Source organism: Bemisia tabaci, chromosome 1 (genome assembly GCF_918797505.1).
Source record: "Bemisia tabaci chromosome 1, PGI_BMITA_v3".
Classification (NCBI taxonomy): Eukaryota; Metazoa; Arthropoda; class Insecta; order Hemiptera; family Aleyrodidae; genus Bemisia; species Bemisia tabaci.
In genome coordinates, this window is record NC_092793.1 from 37,984,655 (window position 1) to 38,008,904 (window position 24,250).

Consider the following 24,250-nt stretch of genomic DNA (forward strand, 5'->3'; position numbering starts at 1 on the left):
ATTTGTTTTTATTTTCAAAGAGAATAATATTCGTCAATTAGACCAGTTGGAGCGCGGTCTTCTCTCAGCTCTTCACTTCTGGTCTTCTCTTTAACTACTCTTTCTCTTCTGGCAGTTCTGGCTCATCATGGGGAGGGGGACCGGGGACCCTAACCTCAAATTTCAAACTGTTAATTTCTGAAAAAATCAGAGACAAATGAAAAAATCATTTAAATTGTTTCAAAGATAGTTCAAGATCCCTCCCTTTTGTACCAAAAAAGAACGATATACTATTAGGGGTTAGTAGGATTCTTTATAGTCAAGAAATTTGTTTTGCTCCAAATATGAAAGCTAACGTCTTACTTTATCCGTAAAATTTATTTTGGTGTTCAACCGGTACGGCTGTGCGTTCAACCAAAAGTTAAGATAAAAATTTCAAAATTATGTTTTTGCTGTTTTACTCAACTTTCTGGGCATTTCTAAAGTTCCCTTTCACAGTTTACCACGTGCCTATAAATGAACTTAAGGAGATTCATAAGTTTCAAGGGTTTAATCCTGAATTCTGCGTGTTAAATGAAATTTCATGAAATTTCATTATGAAATTTCTTAACTCTGGCCGTGACACAAACGGCGAGCAGGAATCGATATATCGAAAATTCCGCGCGCGGAACAGATTTGAAGCGGCGCGCCGACAAAAATAGTTTTGACACAAACGGCGCAAATATATCGAAAACCGGCGCGGAATCCTGAAATTCAGAGATTTTCATCGAAAACGGGTTTTTTCTTTCCGCGCGCCGAAAAAATATTCCGCGCGCCAGAAAAAATTCCGCGCGCGCAAGAAAAGGGTTTTGACACTAACGGCGTTCCATAGTTCTCTATCACCCCCTCTATAACTTTTTACCTAACTGAGATCAACGAACTACACCTCTAGAATGGCTGACCAGTGTTAGAGACCCGGAACGTTTTGAAGTTGATATAGGTTAGGTTTACTTGGGCTCACACAGCAGGCTGCCATCTAAACCCATGTCAGACGCTGCCCACATTTTGCCGAATATTGTTGAATAAAGTGATAGCAATGAAAAGATTGCTGAACAATCGCACCTCAAAAGGTTTTCTTTACTCAAAAAATAGGAACTTTGAAAGAAAACCTCAAAAAAATGAAAGTTTACAAAGGTTGAAATTTTCACATGTAATCCTTATGGGCAAGACGCAGCAGAAATGGAGATTGAGGTTAGCTATACTTGGGCTCCCACCCCCCTCCTGCCTTCAAAAACCGGCCCATGCGCTTTACGCAGGTTTGCTATCTCGCGGCCATTCTAGAGGTGTAGTTCGTTGACTGAGATAAAGATTTGAAACTTAAGCCCCACATACACGGTGAAAGTGGACCTTAATATTGGCTTATTGTGGGAGTCACCGATGCGTTGTTGAGCGGTGACCTTTAAAGTCACTTTAAACAGCAGTTACACGATTAAATCAGCAGGGCCTAGCATTGTTGCCGAGCCAGAGGCCCAATACAAATTTTTCATAAGAGTTCAAATGGGTTAGTGAACATATTTGTACAACCCTGACAACAGTGACTTAACTTGTTTGGTTTTTTAAAATTCTGGAAGTGCACGTGAATATTGAAGGTTATGTGTTGAGTGTGTTTTGTTATTTCCAACCATGAGGGAGTTGAGGAAATAAGCCCCTCCATATTGTCGAACATATTATGATTATTTTGGGTAGGTGAATTATTATTCATAGGTTCAGGAATAACTTTTTTGGGCTGAACCACTACCCTCGTGGATTTGTCATCGTGCACACCAGCTCTACCTGCTGGTAGAGTCCCTTTATACTGAGAGTCAAGACAATTTGAATCCATTTCTGATTGGTTCCCGTATTTTAGGCCTCCACAGTGTCACAAACGGGAATAAAGATTACATTTTCACCAATTGCAAAGATTATAATCTGGAATGGACCAGGGAATTACGGGTTCGGCAAGGAACAAACGGAATGAGAGGAGGAACGGAGAAAGGCATTCGAGAATGGGCCGATCAAATATTACGAAAAACGTTCAATTTCTGTAATCTTTATTAGAGTCCCTTTATACCCAGAGTTACGACAACTCGATTATCAGCTGACTGACAGCCGGCCTTGGCTGGCCATGGAGGCCGAAACGAGTGCACCCAAACGAACGATATTGAGGGATAAGGATCAGGAATCCTGCGATGTCTGTCACACAAAAACAACAACATCAATAAATTGATCAGTTAAAAAGAAAATGAGATTGGTTTGTGAATAATTTCTTAATCTATTTTCATTATGGACCGATGGAAATAACAATTTACTCTTGATAAATCACAATTAGGTAATATTTTCATTATTCTTGTTCACATTCGAGGTACCGCCATCTTGGTGCACTCGTTTCGGCCTCCATGAGCGAGAACCAATCAGAATTGGATTTTTTTTTAGGCCACTTTCAGCCCAACCCTGGCCCAACCAAAAGTGAGTTGTCGTAACTCTGGGTATAAAGGGACTCTAATCTTTATTCCCGTTTGTGACATCCATGAGCCGAATTGTCTTGACTCTCAGTATAAAGGGACTCTACCTGCTAGCAACTCCCTGCATGATCAGAGTTAAGAAATTTCATGAAAGATTATAAAAAGAAATTTCATAATGAAATTTCATTTAACACGCAGAATTCAGGATTAAACCCTTGAAACTTATGAATCTCCTTAAGTTCATTTATAGGCACGTGGTAAACTGTGAAAGGGAACTTTAGAAATGCCCAGAAAGTTGAGTAAAACAGCAAAAACATAATTTTGAAATTTTTATCTTAACTTTTGGTTGAACACACAGCCGTACCAGTTGAACACCAAAATAAATTTTACGGCTAAAGTAAGACGTTAGCTTTCATATTTGGAGCAAAACAAATTTCTTGACTATAAAGAATCCTACTAACCCCTAATAGTATATCGTTCTTTTTTGGTACAAAAGGGAGGGATCTTGAACTATCTTTGAAACAATTTAAATGATTTTTTCATTTGTCTCTGATTTTTTCATTTGTCTCTAATTTTTTCAGAAATTAACAGTTTGAAATTTGAGGTTAGGGTCCCCGGTCCCCCTCCCCATGATGAGCCAGAACTGCCAGAAGAGATAGAGTCCCTTTATACCCAGAGTTAAGACAACTCACTTTTGGTTCGGCTGAAAGTGGCCTAAAAAAAATCCAATTCTGATTGGTTCTCGCTTATGGAGGCCGAAACGAGTGCACCAAGATGGCGGTACCTCGAATGTGAACAAGAATAATGAAAATATCACCTAATTGTGGTTTATCAAGAGTAAATTGTTATTTCCATCGGTCCAAAATGAAAATAGATTAAGAAATTATTCACAAACCAATCTCATTTTCTTTTTAATTGATCAATTTGTTGATGTTGTTGTTTTTGTGTGACAGACATCGCAGGATTCCTGATCCTTATCCCTCAATATCGTTCGTTTGGGTGCACTCGTTTCGGCCTCCATGGCCAGCCAAGGTCGGCTGCCAGTCAGCTGAAAATCGAGTTGTCTTAACTCTGGGTATAAAGGGACTCTAAGAAGAGAAAGAGTAGTTAAGACATAGAATAATAAGGCTACGCCTATAGAAAGGACACTCTCGCAGATTTCATGACGAAGAAGAAGAACAGGGACCTGGATGGCGGGTATTGTTTACATTCAGAATGAAAATGGTGGCAATAGCCAACTGTAACACTCTAACTGTAGCTGATGGCTGATCACATCTGATTTATCAGTCATCTGGCCAGCATGAGCTAGAGTCCCTTTATACCCAGAGTTAAGACAACTCACTTTTGGTTCGGCTGAAAGTGGCCTAAAAAAAAATCCAATTCTGATTGGTTCTAGCTCATGGAAGCCGAAACGAGTGCACCAAGATGGCGGTACCTCGAATGTGAACAAGAATAATGAAAATATCACCTAATTGTGGTTTATCAAGAGTAAATTGTCATTTCCATCGGTCCAAAATGGAAAGAGATTAAGAAATTATTCACAAACCAATCTCATTTTCTTTTTAATTGATCAATTTGTTGATGTTGTTGTTTTTGTGTGACAGACATCGCAGGATTCCTGATCCTTATCCCTCATTATCGTTCGTTTGGGTGCACTCGTTTCGGCCTCCATGGCCAGCCAAGGCCGGCTGCCAGTCAGCTGATAATCGAGTTGTCTTAACTCTGGGTATAAAGGGACTCTAGCATGAGCACGACGAGGCTGTGGAAGTCGTTTCCGTTACATTAATTTTGGTACTCAAACTCTTTTACTCTGTGACGGTGAATTTTACACTTACAAAACATTAGACTCTTCGTTGGCACCACTGACTACATTGCGCAACCCTGCAATTAGTTGGGCCCTACTATTACATTTGACAACCTTGCAAAGAGCTGGCGGGTTCAGAAAAGTGGCAACGGGACCTAACCAAACCTGGACACAGCAGGCGAGAGTCACAACGGCCACTACGCGAGTGTCCCTTCTATAGGCGTTAGCTTTATTATTCTATGGTTAAGAGAAGACCAGAAGTGAAGAGCTGAGAGAAGACCGCGCTCCAACTGGTCTAATTGACGAATATTATTCTCTTTGAAAATAAAAACAAATTTTGTTAGAAAAAATAAGCATTTTTGACATTTTGTCGGTCGAAAGAAATTTCATTGGGAAAAAAGAAATTTCATGAAATTTCATTCGATGAAATTTCTTTTAGCAACTCTGTGACTGATTTACCCGGCTTGGGCATAATTTTAAGTAGGACCGTTCTCTTCACGTTCTTGTTACTATCGATGAAAGACATTTTAATGGCTGAAAATTGCGAAACGCATGCGAACACGAACACAAAAACTCCGAACTCCGAAGTCACTAACCACACAACACGACCGGGAGAAAACCAAAGACATAAAGACGGAGCGCTCGTATCTAAAAGCACGGGGAAAAAGTGAAGCTAGGTTCGGCGCTGCGCGCTTGTGTGAGTGTGTAAATGAGCGCGGGAATCCATGGCGGCAAATGGAAATTTGATTTGAACTTGTCCTCTTGATTTTTGCACATTTCTTCTTTGAAACGTATTTTAAATTCCTAAAACGAATATACTAAGAAAGTTCGGTCTGCGTCCTAATATAATACACCTACTTTTGCTCGGTAACAGGCAGTAATCTCACATAAAGTTAGTTTTTCTTCTGCTCATGGTGGTTCTGCAGGTTCAAACAGGCCGTTACAGTTCTAGATCAATGTTACTCCCAAATGAAATTAATCGGTCGACGACGGACTGAAACTAACCTAAAGTTAAAAAAATATGAGTGTGTACCTGAATTTGGGCAAAAATCAACCTAAAATACTTCGTTTCCGCAATTTTATTTTTTAGTTCCCGCCCTACATTTGAATTCAAATTTGTCCCGATTTCGCCGCCAATCCTCTAGCCAATAGTAGAGGTGATTGAGAAGGAGCTCTAGAAGCTTCATTTTTTGCTTTTAGTGCTCCGTCTTTATGTCTTTGGAAGTTTGGAGAAAACTAGAGTACCTGTATAGCGAGAGTATGGACAGATGTGAAACTCCGAAAATCCATCAGGCCTTCACCGATGCTTCTACGAATAAAATTAGGGCCCAGAAATGCAGCCAACCTGAATTTCAATTATCCAGAACGATTTACTTATACTATTGTTACGAACCGTCGTTTATTAAGCACGTGTTTGACTCAGTTTTTGCATAAATTTACTCAATTTCACGGAAGAACGCTCATTTCTGTACATTCTTGGCCATCATGGTTAGAATTGGAATCTGCAGACTGGCAGTGAAATTTGGTGCGTTAGAAGTTGGTTAAAAGGGTGGCTGCACTTTTGGGCCCTAAGCCCTCCATGAAGCGATCTGTCCATACTCTCGCTATACAGGTACTCTAGAGAAAACCAAACACAGAGCAATCCTCCAGAGGATGGTGATCGTTGATTCAGAATACCATCGGTGAGCCTTAATAATCGTCGGCCCGGCGAATATTAAGGTTCACCGCTCAACAACGCATCGGTGACTGCCACATTAAGCCAATATTAAGGTCCACTTTCACCGTGTATGTGGGGCTTTAGGGGATGTTCCTAGGTCAAAAGGAGCTACTTCTTTGCCCCCCTAAAATTCTCAAAATGGCCGCTGGTGAAAGTTCAAAATGACCAAAAATTGTTTTTTTTTAGAAATCTAAGTTCAAATGTGTTAATCTCATGCCAAAATACCCTCAAATTCCAAGTTTTAGGCAAATCAATCAGCAAAAAACTGAGGTGGCAATTTTCGGCCATTTTGAACTTTAATCGGCGGCCATTTTGGAAATTTCGGTTTTGTTTGAAAATCTAACGTAATATTCGTTTTTCTCGTGTCGAAATACCGGTAAATTCCGATTTTCGCGCCAATCCATCGACAAATAACCGGTGTAAATTTTTGGCCATTTTGATCCTTAACCGGCCGCCATTTTGAGACGGTTAGAGATATAGACTTCGGGTTTGCACAAAAAGTTTACTTTTTTTATGCTCTTTCAAACGAGCTATCATTAAAGGGGTCTTCCCATTTGAAAATTAAAAGTTGGGGTCCGTCCCTCCCCCCAGGGGAGCCTTCATGGGGGGCCCCGTGAAAATTTTAGGGGGACCAAAAAGTAGCTCCCTTTGACCTTGGAACATCCCCCAAGTTTCAAATCTTTAGCTCAATTAAGGCCTTGTCTCCCCGGGACGTTTTCATGGGATTTGTCCCAAATTCGAATCGCAGCAATGAAACTTCTGCTGGGAATTTTCCCATTTACCGTCTCCACGGGACGAGGGACGAGGCTTCTAGCTTTTATACTAGACTCTAAAAGACTCTATAAAGAGGGCGCGATAAGCTCCTAAAAAAAAAAAAAAAAAAAAAAAAAAAAAAAAAAAAAAAAAAACATTGCGACTCTATTGTACTCTATGCTCTATGGTCGCAATTGTCGCAACCAGGGACGAGTTCTATAGGACGCCGTTCTGTTGTGAGCGGGTGATTGCAGCGCATTCTCGCGTAGGACCCTAGTCAACTCAGAGGATCCTTCCCCCCGAACCTCGACTCATCCATCGCCCGCTCCAAAAGTGAGGTTAAGCCGAAGATTGAAAAATAACACTTAAGGCGGCGGAATTCTTGAAAAATAAGTATATTTTTGGCGGTTTTCGACCCCTTCCGACAAGGTAGGATCCAGCGTAATGATATGTGCGGCGAAAAATTCGATTTTTTGCAGTTATACGCATTCCTACGGATTTTAATGAAGTCCAACAACTGATAACAGCAGTGAGTTGCGAGGGTCCTACGCGAGATAGCAGCACTAGTACCTGCTCACGAATTTTTACATTGGCTCTTACTAGAGTACCTGTATAGCGAGAGTATGGACAGATCGCTTCATGGAGGGCTTAGGGCCCAAAAGTGCAGCCACCCTTCTAACCAACTTCTAACGCACAAAATTTCACTGCCAGTCTGCAGATTCCAATTCTAACCATGATGGCATGGAATGTACAGAAATGAGCGTTCTTCCGCGAAATTGAGTAAATTTATGCAAAAACTGAGTCAAACACGTGCTTAATAAACGACGGTTCGGAACAATAGTATTAGTAAATCGTTCTGGATAATTGAAATTCATAGGTTGGCTGCATTTCTGGGCCCTAACTTTATTCGCAGAAGCATCGGTGAAGGCCTGATGGATTTTCGGAGTTTCACATCTGTCCATACTCTCGCTATACAGGTACTCTAGCTCTTACGGGAGTCCAGGGTTCTATAGAAATGGTCCCTGTCGCAACTCGCAAACGCAAACAAATAGTGAAGAAGTGTTTTCGGCATAGAGAAAAAAAAGGAGGTGTTTGCATCTTGAGGATTTGTACCCACCTACGTCATCAATGTAAACAAGACGCTCGTTGAGGGTTATGTTAGATGCGTTGTTAGGCCTTGTCTCCACGGCGCAACTGTTGAAGGAAGTTGGCGCAACTGTTGAAGGAACGGAACTGTCTCACAAATGTTTCACTTATAACAGAAACTTTCAAGGTCAGAAGCCTCGAACGTGGAACAGTTGTTTACCTTTTTCGTCTGATTTAACCTCAAATAAACGATTGAGTGAGTGCTTATCCCACGATTTAGCTTTAATTTTGCCATTATTCAACATTTTTTACAATCATAATTTTACTATAATTGTTGCTTAAGCACTTTTACGTGATTCTTTCAGTTATATGTGGCTTATTTATCTTTATTTAGCTAAACGTAGGACGTTATTTTCTAGTGAAGGTGTTTAGTGTCAGATGGAATCCAGGCTTATTACTGCTTTTTCAGAAAATCTAGAATCTGATCCAATCAGAGCTGTGTAGCTCTTGAATTTGTGTGTTATCCATGTATCTATTTCCTGGTTGTCCTACTGGAAGTGTGAGACCAGCCACAACCGTGACCTGCTGACTTATTTCTTTGATCCAATCTCTTGTAAATGATGACTCAAATTCTGAGGCCATCATTTATTGAAACTAGTTCAAAGTTATTGCTCCAAAGTATCGTCACGCTTCTCATACTGAGGTAGAAGGAAGGAGATTTTTTGGTGAGTGCTCTGTTATCCAAGATTTGCAATTTGAGATAAGAATACGGTTTTTATTGAGGCGTGTAACAATTTTTGGTCGTTGAATCACTTGTCATAATTGAGCCTTGGCGTTAGAGATGCATCAGCTGTGGAAAGTGGCTCTGCCTGTGCAAAAATATCTTGTGACAGCAGTGAGTGTTAGTAAATGCGCTTTACAGGTAGACTGAAAGCTCTTTATTCCAATCTACCCGAATAATTAAATTCAAAAGCATCTTTGAATTGAGTTCATATCGAATCTCAATGGGAGAATAATATACAGTGTAAGCGAAAGAATATCAATGGTAAGGTTGGGTTTGTGTCTTAGGTTAGTGAAATGCAATGGCAGGTTCTGAAATCTTGTTTGTCAGTTGCTCTTTACATGAGTCACCTTTGAAAATCAAGTTTAAGAAAAAAAAACACATAGGTAGGCAAACAGTAGTAGGTAGCTTGCCTATTTTCTTCCTGTCTTGCTCATGGACTCGGAGAGCAGTCGGAAAGAGGGGTGAGAAACAGGATTTCAGCGCGTGTCTCTGGGAATGTGGAAATTTAAAATCTGTGAAGCGTCATCAGTTTGTTAAGATTGTCACCGTCCGTTGCCTCAAGAGGATTTAGACGCTTCTGCTTCAGCGATACATTGTTGACCTATCAATATCCGCTTATTTTGATCATATTTTGAAGGAGCGATTCCCATAAGTATTCCCGATTAGTTATTTGTTTCACTACAATAATGGCAGACATACAATCTTTACGACACCATGGAGTGAAGGTGCGGTGCTTTACTGGATTAGCACTCCTACACTTTCAATGCTTATATCTACCTATTGTAAGATCATTAGAAGCTCAATAAACAATATGATGAATTTCTGCGCCTGCCACAATTATTTTTAACATCACTAAAATTACCTATGGCAACTTTTCTGAACTCAGAATATAAGCTCGAGCATGATTTGAAGGGTTGTTGAGATTACTTAGGTATTCATTCAATTTTTAAATATGAACGTAAAATGATTAAAAATCCACTGTCATTTTTCCAACTGTTGCTCAGAAAGTCAGTAAAGGCTTTTTTAAAACTCGACATGGACAATCAATTCTACAAGTGCTTTGTTTACAAAAGTTGATACTGATTAACCTCAAAAGTAATTGAGTCGTTCAAATATTCCCGCTTAAATGTTCCGGGAACACTTAGCCGTGTGTCGAGACAGGGAACCTCGGTTGGTGCAACAAACGCGGAACAAACACGCAACAGTTGCGCTAACTTCCTTCAACAGTTGCGCCGTGGAGACAAGGCCTTAAAATGTCCACAACTGCCCAACGAAAATTACCCGCTGAGCGTTGAGCTCAACGAAAGCGTTGGTAAATTCTGGTGGATTTACCCGTTTTCCAAGATGGCTGCTCAGCAAACTGCCCAACAGCTCAGCGAGGTTCTCGGCTGCTGTGGACCGCTGCCGAGTTTGCTGGATTGTTGTAATGTTATTGTTTATATCCATAACCGCCATTTTTTCGCACTTCTTCGCCACATGTTCGTCACCAGACGGACTTGCAATTGCTTATAATCGTTTATTGCGTCAATTTCGTAGTAATGTGGGTGTTAATAAGATTTTTAAATGTTAAAAATCTTAAATTTCAACAAAACTTAACCTCCAAATCCGCAGAATCCTACGGGAATTTAACAACGACACCTCGATTTTCTCCCGTCTGTTGAGCTGACGTCATCGTTGAGATGACGTCAATCCTGCTAAGATTCGGCCATTTTTGTTGGGCAGCAAAAGTAATTTAACAACGCACCTGTTGACGCTGTAAAAACGGACCATAATGTCCGATTTTTTTACTTAAATCAACTCTTTATTTAATTTCAAGCACTTTTTATAGAATGACTTTTTCCCTTAAATTACACCATTTCCAAGAAAATCGACAGGATAAAAACGTCGCTGTACCCAATGACGTCATCAAAGCTATAGATACTCTATGAAAAATTCCAAGATGCCCGAAATGCAAACACCTCCTTTTTTTTCTCTGTGTGTTTTCGGCGTACCACGTCAGCTTGCACTCTTGCAGTGATGGAGTTTTCATAGCGATTTTCTCAAGTTTTTTCCCAATCAAACCTTTCTCGTTCAGTTGCATGAAGTATTAAATCATGGTATGTACCTACGTTCCTGAGCTTTAACTCTTTATCTCACTTTGAGTTCTTTGGCATCGCTTCCTGTCTAGAGCTGTTCTCTCAGCTCCAAGTTTTCCTAACTTTTGACCTAAATGTTTTTCGAAATTATCATCTACACCATTTTCATTACCTCTGTTTACAGCTCTCTACTTGTCTTCGAGCTACTTATCAGAAGACTTCATTTATCTCATCAATAATTCAGACCTATTCCATCATTTCAAATTTTTAGGTTAGGTCAATCAGTGCAAATCTTAGGTACGTTGCGTTGACGAAGTAAACTTGTACGATTACGTTTGGTTCTTCCGTTTCCAAGCGCAAGCCAACGGTCCCATCGACCTCCTGATATCGTTGAGCGTTTGGTAGAAACGTTAGGCTTCTGGATTTCAACAAACAAGCCATCTGGTAATTCTTACGAAGTCCAACTAAGCTGACCGTTTGGAATTGGGTAATTCCGTCGCCAAACAGTCCCAAATAGTTTACTTCGACAACGCAGCTCTTATGATAGAGAGCTCTCTCTGCTTTTTAACGCAACATTCGCATGTGTTGTGGCTTCAATACTGCTGTGCAGCAAAGTCCTCTTAAGCATGATCCGCTTTGATGCTCGGTCTCCATTGTACGCACTCCTGTAACGCAGTCTCCTACGTACCCGTTTAGACCCTCAGCATCCGAATGGCACTATTATTCCATGAAGGATTCTTGAAGGCATAGGGCAAGAACATAATAAGGAATCCCCCCTAAAGTAATCACTTTGCAACTTGTTGAGCATAAAATACTTGGGGGCTACCCGGCCCAACCCCCTGATGGCGTGGAGCGCCATCAGGGGTTGTCGGGGTTGCTTTGCTTTTGTAGCCGCAGCGCCAATGTAATTCATATTTTCATGATAATATTTGTTCAACAAATCTCGGCAAAACTTTTATGACAGAAGTAGTAAGAACCCATTGGACTAATTCAAATGCAATGTCGCAAAGTTACATCTAGTAAAGCATTATATTATGCAATGACAGTCGCAATAATTTTTAATGAAATTTGTTCTGATACTTTGTAATGATTTGGTGATTATTTATTTACAATTTCCATGTCAAAACATTCACTCGTGAGTTAGTAGGTGAACCTTTGAAACGTTGCAATTTTATTTCGTTATGGCATGGCTCTCCTCTCAGCACTAAATTGTGAAAGAGAGTGGGCACATGCTCACTAAGCTAGGGACTTTCTTCACACCTTCTCGGTATTAAATGAGTTTATTTCATACGTACATTTTGATAAATAAAGAAGAAAAAAATGAGAAGGTATAAGGATGCGATTTTCAATTTTTGATTAATGATCCATTGCAGTAAAACAGTGGTTGGAGATAGACAGGTACTTTTAAAAAGATACTAAGCTGGGAATCGAACCCCCATTTCGGAGTGGGCAGGCACAGTTGACGCTTTTGATGACTCGACCACAGCCTGGTTCGAAAAATGGGAGGAGAATCTTGTGTACATAAGTATAGAGCTGATGCGCAGGCTACACAGCCACTGCGCCACCTCCTCGGCCACTTCACAACCTTCTGCGAACAGCGAATTGTAAGAAAATCCAGGTCCTTCTTCCAAAATCTGATCAGAACGGGCTCATCTAGGGCCTATCGGTGACAGATGGAAATGTCCAATAAAAAATGTCCAATAAACAAAATGTCCTATTTAAAATGTCCAATTGTCATAATGTCCACGACAAAATGTCCAAAAGCTAAAATGTCCAGAATTCAAAATATCCTATATGCAAAATGTCCCTTATGCAAAATGTCCCTTATGTCCCATAGGTCCACATATATGCAAAATCAAAATGGCTTAACATCAGCTTACGTAATGCCTCAAGCCTCTCCTTCTTCGTTTTCTTCTTCAATTCTTTTGGGTTTCTTCAATCTGGGCAAAGAAACGATGAAACCACTACACAATTTAGGTCCAATTGTACACTACACATTAAAAATGAAAGACTTTGCAGATTTTATGGCACTTACGATTTCAGTTTTTGATCCAAATTGAGAAGTACGATTGACAATTCTGTTTCCTGCAGCATCGTCATGGTAATCTCAAATATGAAAACCTACACTCATTCATAATATGAAATTAACTTCAGCTGTCTCTCTGACCTGTTGCCACATATAAAGGCGAAGCAAAAAATACTTGTTTTACGCCCGTTCAAGTTTCGGACATTTTAGGTTTTGGACGTTTTGAATTTTGGCCATTTCAGCTTCTGGACATTTTGTCGTGGACATTATGACAATTGGACATTTTAACCAGGACATTTTGTCTTTTGGACATTTTCCGTTGGACATTTCCACTAAGCACCGGCCTATCACCTGTCGATTTACGCAAAAATCATGGAAATTGGCCCAGTAGAATGCTCAGACGAATTATGACAAAAAATATAAATTTACATCGTTTAAATGGCAGAATTTGCAACTTTACCACGTAACATAAAAAACTTGGGTCATATTTTGAACAACTGAATAGAGCGGGCTAATCTAGAGACAGTTGCCTGTCGATAGCCGCAAAAATCATGAAAATCGGCCCGGTAGAACGCTGGAACTAAACGTTACCAGTTATGCAATATTAGGAGGTCTCGGAACTTATAGTAACTCGGAGCAGGTGAGTATTCAATAATGTGTGAGCGAAGGAGGTGGTCCTAAGTTAAAACTTATCAATTGTATGTTTTGCCAGAAATTTGTCGTAAGGATCTATTCTTGACGTCTAGTGCTAGGATTACGGATCTTTGACAAGCAGTGTCTGTCCGAGTTCCATCAGTGCCCTATTCTTGCGGAAATACCATGATCCATGTGAATTAGATATTAAATTGAAGAAAGGAAACTAGACCCATAGATGCTGGTAGACAGCAAGAACTGTTCTTTCTCCTCTTGTCTTAGATTATGGTAGAATTCAGACATTTACACACTTTTTCTCCCCAATCCTTTTACATCCATCCTATTGGTTCCTTTCATCTTCCCTCTTAATTGTTTTCCTATCCCTCAAAACCTTTTTCTGTGATCAACTCTAACTATTAGATCGAATTTACCCTTCCACATGTGAATACATGTGGTATTGGAGCTTTCTCCTGTTTTTCCGAAGGTTTTGGTACCCCTTACTCTCCAAACATACCTATAGTTGTTTATAGGCTCCTAACTGGAGTATTAGCAATTAAAGGACCCAGTAAGCTTCTTGTAGGAATGTGTGCCATTGTCGATTTTCTATCTTTTTATTGCATGAACCTTGTCTATGGATGCTGATCAAACGTCATCTATGCATTAACTTTCTATGAGCTACCGTTTTTGCACAATCCGCTTGGAAGTTTTAATAATTCCTTGGAGGCATAGGCAATAAGGAGGCCGTGTGGTGATGCAGAGTCAACAAGACTCCTCTTTTTTTCAAAACTTGAGAACGTGCTAGATATAGCAAGAAAAAACTCAGTTGGTAACAGGTAAGGGAGAGACTGGGAGAGAGAGAGCAACTGATTTGGATGGTCTAGGGATAAGGCGTGCGGAATCCGAGATCAGACTGCCGCTCGAGTTTTCCTGATTTTCTCAGTGACACACAGCCAACCGCACTCTATTGCTGAAATGATTGAACTCTTCAACTTATAATTGCTGCGCTGCCTCCTTTTATTCAATGAATTATTGAAACCCCCGGGCAGATCGTGCGAAAACGGTGGCTTGTAGAAAGTAGCGCAATGATGACCTTTGATCAGCATCCATTGACGAGTTTAATGCAATAATAAAATCGAAAATCGACCACAGCACACATCCCCATAAGATATTTGCGGAGTCATTTCCTCCTCTGAAAAATATAAAAATTTGGAAGAAAAATGGGAACGTTTGTTTTTCCAGTGAGCATTAAATTTTATAATCATGTTTAAGCATTCTTCAGCGTGCCTTCCTAAAAGCCGTGCTCCTGTTAATAAACCCTGCTCATTATAATTTGTCTTTTAAGAAATTTCACGATAAGTCTGTCAATCAAGCAATGACTGTTGATAAGTGGAAATTCTCAAATTATTACCTGCATTTTTCTCATATTACTTATGAAATTATTGGTTGTGCAGGTCCTGATAGCAGCAGCTGTCTGTACCAAAGCAGGGAAAAGTAAGTCTTCTTACCACACAAATTCCTCTAGCATAGAGTTTTTCTCATCCTGATCTCATATTAAGATCTGTTGTATTTGCCTATGTAAGAGTTTTTTATAACCTAACGTCGATACGAGGTGTTCTTTAACTCTCAGCTTTTTTTATTATCATACTTTTATAAGAGCACTCACAACTTAAACTAGGTATCTCATATTTCATCTTCTGGTATGTCAAAAACGAGGCGTTTCACTTGGCTATTCTCATTGTGATATAATAAAAGAAAGGAGGTCTGTAAGTGCTATTTTCAATCTAAAGTCTGGTCAGCACAACTTCACTCATTGTAATAAATAAATTGGCACATGCGAAAACGTGTGATGTCCAAAAAACCAACTTTTGGTAACCTGCAAAATACTGTGGGGGCCTTTGAATTAGTGTCTTGAAGAAAGTTGGAGCATGTGTATCTTAGTACAGGGTTTTAGAAAAGGCTCACAACTGTTTCCCTTCTCCACTCCCACCCAGTACTGAGAAATGTTAAAAAAGGGCGCTGTACAATGGACGTTTTCGCATGAGACGCAAAAATCTACCCTTAAGTAACTATTTCTGACACCCTAAGAAACCTTGTATTTAAAGTAAAACATAATGTCAGACTTCCATTGACACCGTAAATATTATTCCATTTTCTTTAAGGTTTCAATGAAAGTTTCATGACAGCGGAAAAAGAAAAATAATGGACATCGGGCGTTTTTGCATTAATTTTGAATCGCTCCTCAAGAAATGAGTTCAGGACTGCCTAGAATGCATAAAATCGATTGTAATTTTATGAAGTAGGGTAAATCGATGATAAAAAAATACAATGTAAACTATGAGATTAAAAACCAAGCAGGGCCTTGCCTGGGCTGGGAGGCAGCACCTTATTTTTCTTTTAGAAGATAGAAATAACTATTTCTTTCCCTCCCCCTTTATGTTAGGGCAAAATTCTCTCAAATCCCTGCTTACTGGTTGTCAGCACCCCCCCCCCCCTCCCTGGGGTCACCTCTGTATCCTTTTGCATATAAAAGGTGACAACTGTGCCCAGAAAGTAACAGGAACACATATGGAGACAAATCGAGCGTTTTTGCATTATTTTGAGGTTTGGAGCCCCATAAAAGGGGCGAAAAATCCCCATACAGGTCAAACCCTTCTACTCACAGATACGCTTACCCCTCGAAGATAACGTTGAGCCTGAAAAGTCAAACTCCAAAAGAATGGACTTCGGACCCTTTCGCATGTGCTGATTCAAATAAAGTAAGCTTTTTTTTTGACAATCCTGACATTAGAATGTTTCTAAATTTCTGGTTGGCATACACAATATTGTCAGTTTTCATAGTCCCTATGTTAGAAAAATGATGTGGTGAACAAATTTTTCAGCTCTTTCATACAATATATTTTCATTTTCTTGTAGCTATTGTCTCCCGGCAGTTCGTAGAAATGACCAAAGCTCGCATTGAAGGATTACTCGCTGCTTTTCCTAAGCTTATGTCATCCGGGAAGCAACATACTTTCATAGAAACTGAATCAGTTCGCTACGTCTACCAACCTTTGGAGAAACTTTATATGCTGTTAATAACTACAAAAGCCAGTAATATTCTTGAAGATCTTGAAACCTTACGGTTGTTCTCAAGAGTTGTAAGTTTGCTGTATATTTATTTTCCTTTGGATTTCCAATGTTCATAAGTACTGTGTTGCTCAATATTAGATCATATAAGATACAGGAATACACCATAATTTTTACAGTTCTAATACTTGATCTACTTGCACAGAAAACTGCATGTGAATTCATTGATCATTGAATTGATAGTTTTGACGTGAAGGCTGTATAATGAATGAATTTACTTGTTTTTTGGTGGTGTCTACATTAAGGTGTCCCTAAAAAAGTTCGATCCTTGAAAAGTTACGTTTTCTAGTTATAAAAGTGTTCCATTTTATTAGAAAACACTTTTGACCAAGTTTCAGATTTTTAGGTAAAGTTCAAGTGCTGCTGCATCGCACATTTGTAAAATTTGCCATCCCAATAATTGAGGTTTTTGGCGATTTGATGATTTTTCTTATTCAGGAAGTAGTCATGCTAGAGCCCTGAAATTGAGATAGTAGCCTCCTCTCACACTAATTTTGATATAAATTAAACATTTGGGCGTGCGAGACAGGGAAATATTTTTTGAAAATTCAGGAACTTGGCCGAAAACGCTTCTCAGGCCCAGATGGGATACAAATCAGCGAGTTGACTAAGATTTTAGAGTTTGAAGGAATATTGCTATCGTCGTAAAAATTTAAGGTAGTCGACTTCTAATTGACTTCTTTTCATATAAATAACACATTTAAGCGTGGAAACCGCGGAAATATTTTTTAAAAATTCGGAAACTTGACCGAAAACGCTGTTTTGGCGCAAATCTGCATTTCGGCGAAAACTGATTAATTAATTTTTCGGAGAAATATTGCTGGCGTTTTATGAAGTGAAGGTAGTCGAAAAGTAATCAATTTTCGCCGAAATGCAGATTTGCGCCAAAACAGCGTTTTCGGTCAAGTTTCCGAATTTTTAAAAAATATTTCCGCGGTTTCCACGCTTAAATGTGTTATTTATATGAAAAGAAGTCAATTAGAAGTCGACTACCTTGAATTTTTACGACGATAGCAATATTCCTTCAAACTCTAAAATCTTAGTCAACTCGCTGATTTGTATCCCATCTGGGCCTGAGAAGCGTTTTCGGCCAAGTTCCCGAATTTTCAAAAAATATTTCCCTGTCTCGCACGCCCAAATGTTTAATTTATATCAAAATTAGTGTATGAGGAGGCTACTATCTCAAATTTTCCGGGCTCCAGCGTGACTGCTTCCTGAATAAAAATAATCATCCAATCGCCGAAAACCTCAATTATCGGGATGGCAAATTTTACAAGTGTGCGATGCAGCAGCACTTGAACTTTACCTAAAAATCTGAAACCTGGTCAAAAGTGTTTTCTAACAAAATGGAACACTTTTATAACTAGAAAACGTAACTTTTCGAGGGTCGAACTGCTTTTTGGACACCCTAGTCTACATCTTTGTTTTTACTTTGACATTTGAGGTCGTCAATCCTAGTATTTTGATAGCAATTACTGGATTTTTACAAAAATTATTCAATTTTTTTGCCGTATGCTCGATCATCTATACTATTTAACTCCAAATCGGATCCGAAGAAAAAACAAAGGCATGTCCCAAAACAGCTGTTGTCATATTGGACCAAATGCAACTCTCAGCCAAAACTCATAGGAGTTCCTAGAATTCCCTGCTCTCATGTAAAGTGCCTCTTTTATGGGAGGGCTTGGTTACGGTTACGGAACAAGCTTCACAATTTTTCTTAAAAAGAACATTCCTAACAATTGGTTTTTGAAGACTTCAAACAAAGGAAAATTTTTAGGGCCCGAGAGAGTTTTTTAAAATATGCATGCAATACAATGAGGCTGTCATTAATTTATGCATTTCTTTTTGTTTCCATGTGAGAAACATTCTGATCCAAACAGTAGAAAAATTGCATAAGAGAAATAACCACCCCATTATATTACCCTCACATTTGAGAGGCTTGGAGAACAAGGTGCTTAAGTTCAGTTTTTGTTATTTCAAGCAAACATGTCAAAAGTTTTATGGAGCCTTATGGCAGAAAAGAAGTTTAAACTCACTTTTTGATGCTTTAATGTTGGATTTTAGTTGTGAATTTTTCACAGAATAAATTTTTTAACTAATTTTAGTTGAGTTCATGAATATCTCAATTTTTCCAAAAACTGCACTCATGCGCCTTGTCCTCCAAGTGGTTACAGGAATTTCGGTCCAATTTTTTTGTCCATGAATTTTTTCGCCCTATGTCTTTTGTCCTCGGTTTTCCACCCGCGAAATCTTGTCCAAGTGAAATTCGTCCTCGTGAATAGTTGGTCCCTCGCTTTCGTTCGTCCAGCGTTTTTAGTTCACTTTTATACCGTCCAGTAAGGTGATATGTTCACTTAAACACAAACAATGACTTATTCATTCAGAAAGAAAGATAGTGAGTAATTACACATTATGCATTGAACATATGTTGATGAGCGTCAATTTATTTTGTGGCTATGGGTACCCCTAAATTGGCAATGTTAGCAGTGACCAGCAACATTGCCAGAAATCACAATTATTACAAGGACATGTACTCAGTTAAGAAGTTCGTCCGAACCAGTGCTTACCACCTCAAGTTGCATATGCCACGCGCAGATCCACCACACTCGGACAAAGAACAAAAAGACTTAGTTAAGCTGAAAAGTTTTTATAGATTTTATCTGTATGTTTTTCTCTTTTGATGGGTTTTTGACATAAGTTTTTAACCTTACTGGACTACAAAACTGGATGCAGTCGTGATTTGCCAACTGTTAGACTGTAGAAGTTCTGGACTCTAGTTTGAGAACTCAACTCCAATTTTTGTCACTTTCTAGGTGACAAAATCTTGGAGTTCTATCAAAATCGTTCAAGACATCCAGTAAAATGTAAATGGGAACATAAAGAAAAACTTGAAAAACAATGATTTGGAAGATTTTCATCTTGTGAAAAAGCACTTTACAGCTCTGGTCGGATACTACTGCAAATTATTTGATTCTGGCTTGGTTAAAAAAATCAGCAACTAGTTTTGGTGACGAGACAAATCTATTTTTGCTCAATTGTAAAAAGCCACTGTTGCACACAGGAAAATCAGAGACTGTTAATGTGTGAGAGAACAAGATTGAGGAATTTTTCAGACGTAGCAATGCAGACATTCTCGTATTAGCGGTAGCGAGTAAATTAGTTTATTCCGTCAAACTTCAGTTATGAATTGCGTCTTCTTGTTTCTTCTTTTCAGATTCCTGAATATTGTAGGCACATGGAAGAAGCTGAAATAGCTGAAAATGCCTTCAATCTCATTTTTGCTTTTGATGAAATAGTAGCACTAGGCTACAGAGAAAGTGTGAATTTAGCTCAAATTCGAACATTTGTTGAGATGGATTCTCATGAAGAAAAAGTGTATCAAGCTGTGCGTCAAACACAAGAACGAGAAGCTAAAAACAAAATGCGAGAGAAAACAAAAGAAATTCAAAAACGTCGTCTAGAGTATAGTAAAGGAAACTTGAAGTTTGGGTCTGCCCCGATGGACTTCCGCAATCATGATTACTCTTCTCCATACACACCGCTTCCTGTGTCCGATGAGAAGAAACCCAGTCTTAGCCCTGCTTCAAAGCCGTCTATCTCAGTCAAGGCCATGAAGTTGGGGGGTAAAAATCGAGACGTGGAATCATTCGTAGATCAGTTGAAATCGGAGGGGGAGAATGTTGTTTCGCCACCTGTTAATGACCCAGTTCTCACCGCCAATAGCAAAGTTCCTCCATCCATCTTAGCTAATATCGATGATGTTCATTTGAGGCAAGAAGAAAAATTGATTGTCAGTGTAGGCAGAGATGGAGGGGTACAAAACTTTGAATTGCATGGTCTTGTCTCTCTTAGAATCAGCAATGACAAGTATGGAAAAATCAGAGTGCAAATCAACAACAACGATGATCGTGGTTTTCAGTTCCAGACCCATCCAAATGTTGATAAAGAACTATTCAAAACCAGAGGCCAGATTGGTCTAAAGAATCCAACAAAGCCTTTCCCTCTAAATACGGATGTTGGTGTTTTAAAGTGGAGATTTCAAACTAGAGATGAAGCTGCCATTCCACTTTCAATAAATTGCTGGCCCAGCGAAAATGGTCAAGGGGGCTGTGATGTGAATATTGAGTATGAGCTTGAACATCCGGACATGGAATTGAATGATGTTAGCATAACCATACCGATTCCGTAAGTAAAATTGTTTCTTTTACATGTCTAAGAAAATTTTAAATCTCTATTTTCTGCATGTCCTAGTATCTGCAAGTCAAGGTGTCCTGTTTTTTTGAAAGAGAGTTATTCATAATCGGCGATTTTATCCCCTTATGGATTTTGAGGGTAATTGGATGTAGTGTTGCTTAACACACAGCATGCCTTCCTCTAGCAACGGCAAATTAGAGAACAATTTCCCTGCCCGCTTTAGCGTTGCCAAGTTGAAAAAGTGACATTTCCGTGAGTGGCATTGAAATGGAGCTTTAAAGACGCGGTTTGGATGGAAATTTTCCCAGATTTGCGCATTTTAAACATTTGTTCATGTTTTAAATGTCCTATTGATCGAAAATTGGCACCAATTTTTTCGATTTTTAATTTCATCAATTTTTACAAATCCGCAATTATCTCAACACACCACATTTTTTATTTGAGTCAAAAGTTGTTTAATCGATAGTTAGTTTGATTCCACATATCCATCGACATATTACTTATACTTCGCATGAAATGCTTAATTAGCAAGTTATGACCATATTTGTAAACGGAATTTTGGAGTGACGATGCTTGTTGAGTCCAGGCAGATAGGAAGTTCGGCCCTCAAAAATACTAAATAGTATTTTCTATGAAATCTCTTCGTGTAATTTTTGAAGCTGAATCCGAACTTCAACTTTTCGTCAAAAAATTTCGTGTCAAAAGTTGCCAAATACGGAAAAAATGGCTTGAAATTGACCTTTTCAACGGATTATGACCTGTAATTAGCCTATGGTTGATCTGACGACATTATTAGTTACTGGTGCGCCCGAGACGGCTGCCTACCCAGCAGTGGATGGTGGGAAGGGGAATCTGACTCTTCGTCTGGAACGTGTCTGATATTTAGCGGGCTTGGATGGTGCCTGAGGATCGAACTTGGGATTGTCTTTGGTAACTGTGTTGCTTGTTGAGTCTAGACACATAGAAATTTAAGCCTTCAAAAACACCAGATAGCATCATTAAGATTTCGGGAGTAAATATCGTCGTAGAATCCGAATTTCAACTTTTCGTCAACAAATTTCGTGTCAAAAGTTGCCAAATTCGGCACAAATTCCTTAAAATTGACCTTTTTTGCGGGGAAAGATCTGTAACATATGACAATGGTTGATAAGATGACATAATTGGTTATTTTCTAAGTCAAAGCTTGTTAAATTTTCTATATAGTCCAGGCAAACTTGCCAAAAAAGGGCCTAACCTCGGACAAATTAGCACAAACTTCTCTTGTGTTTTAAGGCACTCCAAAACATGTCTAGTGTCCCCCTAAAAAAGTTTACCATTAGTTCCCCACGGGAACACAGTCAAAATTGCTTAAAACAAAATGGCGGCCGTCTGAAATTACGTTTAAATTAATTGTTGACTTCGTCAGCGTTTTCCCGACTTTGCGTGATTCTTGTGCATTCTATATATCAGCTGAATATTATATTTGATTTTTTTTCCAAATACCTGTTTATTAGCAGATTTTCATGAAACTCAGTGTATCCCAGTATACTGGCCTAAGAAAGAGGTGTGTGATAAAACGGCCAAAAATGCCTCAAGGCATTTTCGAACTTTGAACACTTGGGGTGCTACAGTAGCTTCCGAGACGCTCAAAACCGGTCGCCGTTTTGCTTAGAAGCGCCGGGTTACGACGTTGCCATTTTTTAAATTGGAAACCTTTAAAAATTCATATCTCCGCTGCATCTCAACCGATTTTAATGAACTTTTATTTAAAATGCTCCTCTTAAATAGAGCTCTCTAGTGGTGTGTAGTTTTCTGGGGTTTACTTGGCTTTAAGCGGCACTTACGCGGTTTTAGCAGTTTTTATACACACAAAAATTTTGTTTTTATTTTACCACGATCGTGGAATCGACGTAATCTAAACAAAAACCAGTTTAAATGAGAGTTCAGGTTCTCACCTTTCTAACGAGCACAAGATCATTCCGGGGAAACGTTTAGTTTCCGAGATATGACCGTTCAAAGTTGGTCACATGCGCTATTGCGCAATGTGAGTGCGTGTTATCACTGAGTCATTCGCGAACTAGGGGTCCCTTACGTTCAATTTACGTTGAAATAATTACACAGAGCAGTAAGGTGTACAACACGAGCCGTTTTTTCACCTTCGGCTGCCGATGTGCGACGTTGCCATTTTTTGAAGTGAAAACTCTTAAAAATGCATAACTTCGCTGCATTTCAACCGATTTTAATGAACTTTTTTTAAAATGTTCCTCTTAAATAGAGCTATCTAATGGCATTCAGGTTTCTGGATTTTATTTACCTTAGGGAAGCACTTAGGTTGTTTATATGGTTCTTTGCAGAGATTTTTCGCACAAAAAATAGTGTTGCTTTTTTTTTTCTTTTTTGGAAGGAGGTCTGTATTTCCCCCGATTTTTTTTTACATTCACACTAGATTGGAAGATCACCATCGCTTTAAGTTTAATGCACAAATCTTGGTAAATTAGCAACACCACCTTCTCTTGTACAATGAGAGCGTCGCTTTCAATATTTGTACACGTTAGAATAGTGATTAAAAGAATCCCTTTTTCAAAAGTTCTTTTTTTAAGATTCTGCCATTTCAAACCCTCCCAGAACCCCCCGGAAACAAAATAGCAACACTTTTTTCCACGAAAAATCTCTGCAAAGAACCATATAAACAACCTAAGTGCTTCCCTAAGGTAAATAAAATCCAGAAACCTGAATGCCATTAGATAGCTCTATTTAAGAGGAACATTTTAAAAAAAGTTCATTAAAATCGGTTGAAATGCAGCGAAGTTATGCATTTTTAAGAGTTTTCACTTCAAAAAATGGCAACGTCGCACATCGGCAGCCGAAGGTGAAAAAACGGCTCGTGTTGTACACCTTACTGCTCTGTGTAATTATTTCAACGTAAATTGAACGTAAGGGACCCCTAGTTCGCGAATGACATAGTGATAACACGCACTCACATTGCGCAATAGCGCATGTGACCAACTTTGAGCGGTCATATCTCGGAAACTAAACGTTTCCCCGGAATGATCTTGTGCTTGTTAGAAAGGTGAGAACCTGAACTCTCATTTAAACTGGTTTTTGTTTAGATTACGTCGATTCCACGATCGTGGTAAAATAAAAACAAAATTTTTGTGTCTATAAAAACTGCTAAAACCGCGTAAGTGCCGCTTAAAGCCAAGTAAACCCCAGAAAACTACACACCACTAGAGAGCTCTATTTAAGAGGAGCATTTTAAATAAAAGTTCATTGAAATCGGTTGAGATGCAGCGGAGATATGAATTTTTAAAGGTTTCCAATTTAAAAAATGGCAACGTCGCAACCCGGCGCTTCCAAGCAAAACGGCGACCGGTTTTGGGCGTCTCGGAAGCTATTGTAGCACCCCGAGTGCTCAAAGTTCGAAAATGCTTGAGGCATTTTTGGCCATTTTTTCACACACCTCTTTGAATTTGACGTTACTTTCAGTCTGAATCAAAATTCAAAATGGCGGGAAAAAAAAGGCGCCAATAATTTGTTAGAAACCTGTTTATCGACTGATTTGCATGAAACTTAGTGTAACCCTGTATTTTGCCCTAAAGAATTTGAATTTTGTG

The 24,250-nt window shown here is 39.1% G+C and overlaps 2 protein-coding genes across 2 annotated transcripts in view; both read left to right on the forward strand.

The window, feature by feature from the left end:
* Positions 1-24,250, forward strand: part of LOC109042783 (GTP-binding protein Di-Ras2) — a 504,879-nt gene that overhangs the window by 256,306 nt on the left and 224,323 nt on the right. The window lies entirely within an intron of this gene.
* deltaCOP (coatomer subunit delta) overlaps positions 10,549-24,250 on the forward strand; it is a 59,390-nt gene continuing 45,688 nt past the window's right edge. The window contains exons 1-4 of the mRNA XM_072300623.1: positions 10,549-10,699; positions 14,789-14,828; positions 16,251-16,474; positions 19,678-20,648. Of these exons, the coding sequence (XP_072156724.1) occupies positions 10,697-10,699; positions 14,789-14,828; positions 16,251-16,474; positions 19,678-20,648 (1,238 nt within the window). The 5' untranslated portion in view covers positions 10,549-10,696. The remainder of the gene's footprint in view (positions 10,700-14,788; positions 14,829-16,250; positions 16,475-19,677; positions 20,649-24,250) is intronic.